General features: G+C 38.8%; 1 protein-coding gene across 4 annotated transcripts in view; it reads left to right on the top strand.

Annotated features, from left to right (window-relative positions):
* LOC139132401 (brefeldin A-inhibited guanine nucleotide-exchange protein 1-like) overlaps positions 1 to 10,895 on the top strand; it is a 183,288-nt gene that overhangs the window by 102,717 nt on the left and 69,676 nt on the right. For all 4 annotated transcript variants that reach the window (XM_070698743.1, XM_070698742.1, XM_070698745.1 and 1 more), the window contains 3 exons: positions 464 to 615; positions 1,819 to 1,947; positions 5,094 to 5,252. In XM_070698743.1, coding sequence (XP_070554844.1) covers positions 464 to 615; positions 1,819 to 1,947; positions 5,094 to 5,252 — 440 coding nt within the window. The remainder of the gene's footprint in view (positions 1 to 463; positions 616 to 1,818; positions 1,948 to 5,093; positions 5,253 to 10,895) is intronic.

Here is a 10,895-nt window from a genome sequence, read left to right as displayed (position 1 = left end):
GATATCACCTTTGACCCTTCGAGATGAATGTGTGTGACCCTTGACCTCACCTCTCAAAAGAAAAATCTGGCTACTTGTGTTCACACTGTATTAGCCAAAAAGGCTAATCAGCTTGAGTAGCCAGAGCAAACCCTGAGTTCATCTGTACTTTTTGAAGCAAAGTAATGGTAAGGAACTAGCATGACAAGTAACATCCTATGATTGATGTTTTTTGCAACAAATAATCTGTCTTATGGGAAAGCTTTAGTGGCGAAGGAGATACTGTATGTTGTATCTAACATGTTAATATCAGGTGTGTAAGGAATTGTACCTCAACTCTGGTTTTACCATGTGTACAACACTACAACAAGGCAAGCACTCTACACAAATGCCCTGGTGAGACACTTTTCAAAAACTCATTTCATCCATTCACCAACTAAAAGATGGGAAAAATTGTAAGATACTTTTCTTTCTGTGTGAACAGGTGTATCTAGTGAGAAGCAAAGAAGGCTACTGTACAATTTTGAAATGGATACTATTGCTATGACTGCCAAAGCATTGATGGAAAGTGTTAGTCATGTACAGTCCAATTTTACGATGGCAACTCACCATGAACACGTCAGACCAATGTTTAAGGTAAATGATACATTATGCATTTAAATATTGTACAAATAGTGTGCACCATTACAACTTAAGTTTGACGGCATTAAAAAATTGGAACTTTATCAATTAGGCTACAAAGGACAAAGTTTGAGACAGAATCTATATGTATCTCCAATGACCAAACAGTTTGCGTCTTTATGTATGCCTATAGGATGAATAACTTATCAATTTACTTACAACGACACACTGTGTAACACTTGAATACTTTTAATGACACAGTGTGTAACACTTGCAATGACGCAGTGTGTGACACTTGCAACTACACAGTGTGTAACACTTGCAACGACACAGTGCATAACACTTGCAACGACACAGTGTGTAACACTTGCAATGACACAGTAATACTTGCAATGACACAGTGCGTAACACTTGCAGTGAGTGTGTGACACTTACAGTGACACAGTATGTACCACTTGCAACGACAGTTTGTGACACTTGCAACAACACAGTGTGTAACACTTGCAATGACACAGTGTGTGACACTTGCAACTACACAGTGTGTAACACTTGCAATGACACAGTGCATAACACTTGCAACGACACAGTATGTAACACTTGCAATGACACAGTAATACTTGCAATGACACAGTGCGTAACACTTGCAATGACACAGTGCCACAGTGCGTGACACTTGCAACTACACAGTGTGTAACACTTGCAACGACAAAGTGTGTAACACTTGCAATGACACAGTGCATAACACTTGCAATGACACTGTGTGACACTTGCAACGACAGTGTATGACACTTGCAATAACACAGTGTGTAACACTTGAACAACACTTTTAATGACAGTGTGTAACACTTACAATGGCAGTGTGTTACACTTGTAATGACATAGTTTGTAACACCAGTATTTGATTCATATTCAGAGCCATGTGTATGTTGATGTTACAGTATGTAACATAAAACACTTTACAATATGACCCAATGTTTTGTTCATTATGTCAAGAAATAGATGTTTATGAGAAGTGAAGAGTACGAAATGAAATCAACCCCCAATTTTTTCCTGTCAAAGCACTGGTGGTATTATTTTATTTTAAAACAAGGCTGTTTTCAGTATTCCAGTACTGTGATTAACCTACTATATAGCAACATCAATACAGACATAATGGATATGTAATAGGTACAGGAACATTTGCAATACTTTTATATTCAGTATTAATTTTATTTTCAGATTGCATGGACTCCTTTCCTAGCAGCTTTTAGTGTAGGTCTCCAAGACTGTGATGACCAAGAAGTGGCTAATTACTGTTTAGATGGAATACGATGTGCAATACGAATTGCTTGTCTCTTCAGAATGGAGGTATGTCAGTGTATCTTCACCAGACACAAACATTCTAATTTGCATTTAGAATGTTGTTCTAATTACTACTATTAAGACTTTGTGGCAAACATTAGTGAGCTTGGCATTGCATTAATTGAGATGCATACAATTTAGGATAGCCATGAAATGGTATACCAGCAAACCATTGTACCGCAACTCACAAACTCTTTGTTTGTGTACGGTGTATGATAGTTAGGGTACGAGAATCAGTACTTCATGAACTCTACAGTGTGTGGGGAGGTCGCAGTCAAAATTGTAATAACTTAGCTAGGTTATTGCACCAATCTTTTTGAGATTGGGGATTTGGCTGAGCTTTTGTCTATGGCTTCTACGTTAGGTGATTGGGTACTGTACGTTGTGAGTTTGAACCTTGATTGAAACCATCATTATTCTTAGCATTATGTGTAGAATTACACTCAAACCTGTCATAGCTGTAGTGTTGAAAAGTCACTTTTCTTTGAGCGCAACATTAATTTGCTTTATGAGGTGTTCTACCTGGTATTTTATACATATGCAAGAAATCTACTTAATACAACAAATGATACATGATCATAATTAAAGACATTGTCATGTTATATGCTTTTCCGTGATTGTGTGTAATTTTTTTGAACCTTAAGCACATTGAGTCATTGCTTACCAATCAATTTCACTGGCATTCTGAAACTCAGATATCTTTAGAAATGTCTTTAGAATTTATGGTATTCCCAAAAGTACATTCAATATCATATGTGACATGATTTGTCAGTCTTTCTATACAAAGTCAAAAAAAAGATTAGATTTTATCCTGTTTGAAATTCAGCCCTTTTTTCCATTCATTCATGAGGCTGACCTGCCCAAAGTCACAAGTGATTTCTCTCAAACTTTGAACAAGAAAAAACAACTGTTTTAGAAATGTACGTATGTAGTTAGTTTATGATACAATCCTTCAGGCAGCTGTTATGTTATAATATTTGTTCATCTTTAGAGTTTTAAATTCTTCAGTGATACTCCAGACATGAGAATTCAAGTAATTACATAGGATTAAGAATATAGTGTTGAGAAATCTTTCAAACCCCATTTATCCACAGAGATATTTCAATTTAATTTAACAAGAAATGACTTGTACCAGTTTGTAACTATGTGAGTTGATGCTATTTCCATTATGGTGTGAGACAAATTGACTTAGGAGGATGTGTTATTACCTTCTCGTGTCTATTTATAGACAGAGAAGGTATTAGAGTTGAAAACCAATATGCTGCTGTCAAGAACTTCCGTCTGTCAAGACTTCCGTCTGTCAAGATCCGTTGACGTCATGCCATTGTGATGGGTCATATCATAAACTGGTGGGGGTGTTCATGGCTCAGGTTGAGTTGTGGGAGAACGATTTTGAGCTATGACAAAAATCAAAAGGGACTTAGCGGCATAGCCACAGTGTTAAGCCTTTCTCCAAGGTTTCATAGTTGACTACAATCTATTACAGACTACTGAGCTGACGTTAGGGGTACTCACTTTGTGTTTGCTCACTCTGTGAGCGCTAGTGTTTGGTACTGAGTTGCGTGGATATCCCCTCATGGCCTCACGTGATCTGGGCCTGTTGCATAATCTGCAGAGATGATCATATGCCTCCGAGTCTGAAAACTGTCTTGTGTAAGCCTGTCGGCATTTTCCTTGCATTTTTTCTCATTTAATTTTGCAAAATATTGGCAAGTACCTCAATATTTCAAGATAACCCTTTCTTCCCAATCGTTTCCTGGAGTTTCAGAGTCATATGAACGAAAATGAGTGAAAGTTTTAGAGAGGAAAATCGGACGTCGGCCATGTTCAATGTTTACAGTACAATCAGAGTTTACGTGGAGGAATTAACCAACAAACACAGGAGTGTTCATGATGCCCGCCCTCTAGAGGCAGACCCTCCTATATGAAGTACCACATTTGATGCTTGTGGAAAGCTTGACCACACAATGGAGCATTTAAACTTTTAGAAAATGACAAACTGAATAAGAAGGTATTCAGAAAATGTCAAATACTGAGGAAAAATGCGCAAATATTCAAAATAAACAGGTTAACTGATTGGTCAGCTATTAAAAAACAATGAAAATGTTTATGATCAAAAGTTTTTGAGATGAGCACATTTTAACAAATACAGAAATTATTAACATTATAAATATAAGACCAAACTATTTTTTCAGGGATGGGACAGGTTGGAAATGAGGGGTGAGAGACAAAGGCACTCCTATTGCTGCATGTGGATGCAGCCACACCATTTCATTTACAGCATACTTATTCACTGTGTTGTGTTCAAGTTCCATATTGTACTGACTGTCATACAAGGATAACATAAGCAAATCAAATCAAATTAGAAAAGGATCAATGCTGTTGTGTGGATTTTGCTGAACATGGCTGATATTTCGCCCTATATATTTGGTATCCAGCATATAGAGGTCATATGCCTATTAAAAACAGTAATTTCTTCACTTTCAATTTTTTTTCAATACTATGACAATTATCAGCCATGAGGTTATACAAACACAAGACCAGATAAGCATTTTTCATCATTTCCACAGGACTCTTTGGAAAATCCATTAAAAACAGTTAAAAGTGACTGGAAATGATCACTTGGTATACATTTAATTTACAGATGCCAGGTTGTGTATTTCACATGCACTCAGGTCAGTAAGGAAGTGCGTCATTACTATTTTGGACTGTTAATTCTTATTTCTGAATTGTTTAACTTTTTTCCACATTGAACTATCTTTAGGCAGTTTATACTGTAGCTTAGAATTATTTTGATTGATGTATTTAATCATCTTTTGGGTTCTTTGGGTCCATATCCCACCTCATGTCCCTACATCATCAACTATTTACCAACAACTCCATGCCAACAACCAATTACCTGACCTGGCCACACATTAGAGAAGGTACAGCGTCATTGACGGTATTTTTAAAATTCCAATTATTCATAAACTCATGAAATTGTAAGAAGGAAATCAAGTTGTGGTGAGCAATACAAAGTTACAAAAGTACCGATACGCTTCAAGAATGAAACTATTTTATGTTGCATAATGTGCCATACCTCCAACTACCACCAGTTCAGGTTGAATACTGACATTTAGAGGATTCACTGCGGCATTTGTTTACTGTTTCAGATAGAGCAAGGTGCCTATGTACAAGCATTGGCAAGATTTACATTGCTAACAGCAAATTCCAGCATCACTGAAATGAAAGCTAAAAATATAGATACAATCAAAACATTGATTACAGTTGCTCACACTGATGGGAACTACCTTGGCAAATCATGGCATGAGGTGAGTACACAGTTCTCAACATTTTATATTTTTTAATGACGGACGCTAGGGAGAACACTGCAATAGAGTGTTCAAACAGTTGACAATATGGGGTATATGCATTGCAACCCGGTGATTATTTAGTTGTTGATAATGCCCCAACTCACCACAGTGACATCCCCAGAGTGCTTGGCGCCTGGCTCAAGGAACAGGGAATTGAGGTCATCTTTATGCCAACATATTATCCCGACTTTAATTAATCCAACTGAATTTGCTTTCAACAAGATCAAGAGCCTCGGAGTTCTTTAGCGACCACCTTTTTCTCATCTAGCCTATCGCAATATTGGCTTGGCGATCTATCTAGTGGTGGAAGAAGTGTGCGCTTTAGATGTCCCTTGATTTTTTGAAGCAACGGGATATTTGTTCCCTTAGACTAATTTTGATAAAGAGAATTGTCAAATTCACAGCCAAGGATAGCAACAAATCTAAATTTACAAAATTTCAAACAAGATGTTCGTGTCCCATTGAGGTTATAGTAAAAATTAACATTTCTTTATCCTGAGTGGACAGTTCTTATGGTAGATATTTACCATAGATTTACTACCATAGAACATGCTATACACAAATTTTACCTTAATTACTCAGAATGCATTGCGACACACTTATGACGTCATCGCTCAGCTCGGACGGGTTTTACGGGCATTTCTTGTTTGTTTATTTATTTATTTTTTATTTTGCATTGCTCAACTATCATATTGCGTTCAGCTATTAATAATTCTAGCTTTCTTTCGCTTTGTTTTTTGTTGCTTTTTGGTTTTATTTTTCTCTAAATACTCGCCGTACGTGGCGCTATACTGTTATGTCATACGCCTTCCATGTGAGACCCAGGCTTGGTGTAGACCGCTGGTTTTCGCCCGAGTGCTCATGGGTTGAATGAGATTAACAATGGCGACGGATACAAACACTTCCCTCGCATAGAGAGAGAAAAGTAGGCTTATCGTAAGTTTACAAGCGCGGCTGGGCACATCGTGTACCTAGGCGAGGTGGATGTGCTCGAAAACGAAGATCAATGCAAGTTTTGGATTCAAAATCGGCTGTTTTCGGCGCAGAAACTGCCCGCCGTATTTCTGAGGAGCCACCAGCGGCTTTTTCTATATCAGTCTGCAGGGCTGTGGTGGGAGGCCGTTTAACGCCGGTAACACACAGCCCTGCCATGCAGAGCTAGGCATAGCATAGTGAACTGTCTGTCACCACACCAGCATGCGTTGGCTGCACGTAAAAGCAACTCAACTTTCCAAGATCAAACGATCAGTATCTTGTGAAAACAGCGACATAGCAATGAAAATTGTTTTAGTCAGTGCTTTTAATCAAATGAAAATGCATGTGGCCTCGGTTTTCAATTTCAACGGCCTAGGTCCGATGTTTCCTCTCGTCTGATCATCATCGTAAACCACGCGCCTCTTTATTGCAACAACTCAGCGCTACCCGTCAAGAGATTGATTTTTGCGTAGGTCAACGGAGCAAAAATTATTGCTCTGGCTCGTGAGAATGTCATCTGATACACATTTCCATGCGTTGTCGCCCCCCGTATGTATCTGTTGCGTTTTTACCGTACATGTAGGCATTTGTAATCTGTGTACTGTAATTCCCCGGACTGCCTTGCTTTTAGTTGTAATTCTGTTGTTTACTGCTATCAGCCCTAACTATAGATACGTGCTTGCATATTAAAATCCAAAGCACTCTTTCATTCTGCACCTATCTTTGTCACACATTCTCTTGTTTCTTCCGCTGCTCTGGTCTCTGGAACTTCGCTTTTGCTTGCAAATGCTTTCTAGTTTGGATCTCTTTCCTGTGTTTTTACATTCTACGAACCACAACACCAAGCATGCTCCTGTTGAAGACTCTGGTTTGGGTATACCCCTGGTCGACTTTTTTTTGGATTGTTTACAACAAGGCAAGAATGTGTCTCCCACTTTACACAAGACTCACTCTTTAGCATAAGAAAAGCTGTTAATGTCAATTACCATCAAAGAAGACTTCACCCTACTGTATGGCACAAACTAAAATCTCTAAACATATGTAAATCACGGTCAACAAGACGTGGTACAACTGCTGGTACAAGTTCCTGTTCATTTAACATCGAGATCATCTATCAGTCAATATCTGCAGAGAACTGCATGTCATCAGAACTTGATTAACATTCAGTTGTGCAACAAATTTCCTTCTCAAAGCCACAAGAACGTTAACATTACGGCCTGCTTATTAAATTGTTGTTCCATCAACAAGAAAATACCCTAGTTCATGATTTCATTATCTCTCACAATCTTGACATTTTGATGCTAACTGAGGCTTGATTAAGTGGTGATTGTCTTGATGCTCCAGTCATAGCCGAGATCTTACCTCCCGCTTATAAAATACAGGAGAAGTCGAGGCAAGGTTGTGGTGGAGGTACAGCCGTTATCTACAAGTATAGTATTGGTGTTTCAAGGAGAAATCAAACAGCTACACTTGCTAAATCCTTTGAAGCTTTGTCTGTTGAGTTACGTATCATATCGGATTGTTTTATGGTGCATACAATCTATCGTCTACCTCCATCCAAAAAGACTGGTTGCTCTTTTGCGATGTTTATGGAGGAATTTGAATCCTTCCTTCATATTATCCAGTTCAACCGATTCATTCTATGCAGTGATTTGAATATTCACCTGGATGACACATTGTCCTCAGAGGGTAAGCGTTTCCTGGCAAAGGCCATACACTGGACATGATCATTGCTTGCTGTATCAATGCTGACCTGTTGAAAAACGTACAGCCAAATAGACATGTGTTTTCCCTATCACTATCCAGTATTCTTCGTCATCAATTCATCAAGACCAACAAGAGTAAGGGCAAAAAAATATCGTATCATCAGATTCGGAAAATAAAACTTGATAACCTGTCACCCGACATCAACCGCTTTGTCTCGGAGACAGCATTTATGGATGACCTTAATCACCTTGTGTCTGAATACACAACGTCCATGAGGAGCATTGTTGACAAACATGCCCCAGTGAAGACCCATGTTATCGATCATAAAATTGAGGTGCCATTCAGCTTGGATTCCCAGCCATTGACACTGACGTTATCGCTGCCTCCGAGAGCTATGGCTTTGATTTGGACATTAAATGGGGCAACTTTGAACCTGCTACGGCTGGTGAGGTGCATCGCATTGTGATGAACTGCCCAAATAAGTTGAGTTTTATGGATCCATTGCCCATTAAATTGGTCAAAGCCTGTATTTCTACACTGTTCCCTGTTTTTCTCAAAATTATCAATCTTTCGTTGTTGACAGGGAAATTTCCTAATTGACTGAAACTGGAAATGGTCACTCCAATTCTGAAGAAAGCATCATTGGATCAGGGTGTTTTAACCCTTTCACCACCATGGTTTGTCCCAAATCCATTGTTTTCTATGGTAAAGTGGACCTGTATACAGGGAACTGGGGGTGAAAGGGTTAAACAATTATCGACCGGTTGCAAATTTATCATTTATATCAAAGATTACAGAGAAAGTCGTTGCGGCCCGATTACAGAGCCATCTCAATGTCAATAATTTACATGTACCTCGTCAATCTGCGTATAGAAAATATCATAGTACTGAGACCGCTCTACTCCATTTACATCATGATATCGCTTGTGCCATTGGTCAACAGAAAGTTGTTTTGCTTGTCATGCTTGATTTGTCGGCAGCCTTCAATACTGTTAGTCATGATCTCTGGTTACACAAACTTCGTTCAATTGGCATTACTGGAAATGTGCTATCATGGTTTTCTTCCTATCTCTCAAACCGTGATCAATATGTCATTCTAATGGTGCTGTGTTCGCCACAAAAAATTGGAATGTGGGGTTCCCTAGGGGGAGTGTACTTGGCCCCATTTTATTTACATTATACACATCATCATTAGCTGAATTGCTTGTTGATCGCGATGTCTCACATCAATTGCATGCGGATGTGCAGGGATTTACATCTCGTTTGAGGTTGATGACTCTGCACCCGCCATTGCTCAGATTTCTGATTGTATCAGGGGTGTGCAGTGTTGGATGTTGAGTCACCATTTGAAGATAAATGACAGGAAGACAGAGGTCATCTGCTTTGAAACGAGGCATGCCCTTTCCCATCTCGTGCCTGTGGATGTTGCAATAGACACCTTCCTCATGAATTTGGCTCCAGACATCCACATGCAGGAGTGCATACTTCCATATACGGAATATTGCTCGCATCTGTAGATTTCTCCCACATTTGTCACTTGAAAGGCTAATTCATGCTTTCATTTTTTTGCTCACGTGTTAACACACGTGAGCATATGTCGCAGCGATGTCTGTCTGTCTGTCTGTCTGTCTGTCTGTGTGTCCGTGTGTCTGTCTGTCTGTCTGTCTGTCTGTCGGTCCAATATCTCAAAAACGGCTTATCAGATCAGAATCAAATCTGGTACATAGATTCAGTTAGCAAATGGCAAGAACTGATTAGTTTTTGGTAGGTGTGGCTTGCATACTTTTTGCTTATTTGCATAATTAATGATTTTAGAAAAAACGGATATTCATTAAAAACGACTGCACACAATTTGATGAGATTTGCTACAAATGTTGATCACACCAAGATATATCAGCAGTGGGAACCATTAAGGGGTGACATGAAAGAGTTGCTAATTTGCATATTTAATGAACTTTCCTAATTAGCGATATATGTCTGATTTGACTCGATCAAAATTGACCAAACTTGGTATGTATATTAAAGATACTATGATTTAACATTATTGAAAGTCATTAAAGCCGCACTTTTCAATCCCAGGTTCTCGCATTAGTGGAGTTCTCCTCCCAGTCAGACGCTTGGCCAGTATAATGTTTGATTTCTATACAAATCTAACATTGATTACACAAACAGATCTCAACCTTTTGTCACATTTTGCTAATCCTGCAAACAGAGTTTATGCAAGCTTTTGATTGACGGTCGGTTCAAATTGCCAACAGTCATTGATTCCCCACCACAAACGCTTGAATTTCCTAAAAAATTGTCTTCCAGACGCGTTAGACTTTGAATATAACCACAGAGTTTGATCGGCAGCAACTTCGCGCTGACTGCTTGGCAGTCTGTCTGTGGTTTTGCGGCCGGGGAAAACTAAAAAGTCGCATTTTCTGGAGCGTGTGCCTGCGTGTTGCCTGTTTGGTGTCCACTTACACAATGAACGCCGCCATAACTTGGCGTCCTTTTAAAGAGAGGCTCCGCCTTTAAGCGTTTTAACTGCAGCCAATTCCTAATTTACATATTTAATGAACTTTGCTAATTAGAGATATATATTTAAATTGACTGGACCAAAGTTGATGAAACTTGCTACATGTATTGAAGCTACTATGATACAACATTTTTGAAAGTCATTAAACATTTTTACTTCAGCCAATTCCGAATTTGCATATTTAATAAACTTTCTAAATTAGGGATATATATGTATAGGTAATTGTACGGGTTCGAGTGGGTTTACAATTCTAAACCTCACGGCTTTAGCTGGCATGTTGTAAACCGTACGAGGCCGAAGGCCGAGTGCGGTTTACAACTTGCCAGCTAAAGCCGTAAGGTTTAGAATTGTAAACACACGAGAACCTGTACAATTACCTACTTATACCACGAAAAAAG

This window comes from Ptychodera flava, chromosome 5, assembly GCF_041260155.1.
Source record: "Ptychodera flava strain L36383 chromosome 5, AS_Pfla_20210202, whole genome shotgun sequence".
Lineage (NCBI taxonomy): Eukaryota > Metazoa > Hemichordata > Enteropneusta > Ptychoderidae > Ptychodera > Ptychodera flava.
This window is presented reverse-complemented; position numbering and strand designations above follow the sequence as displayed.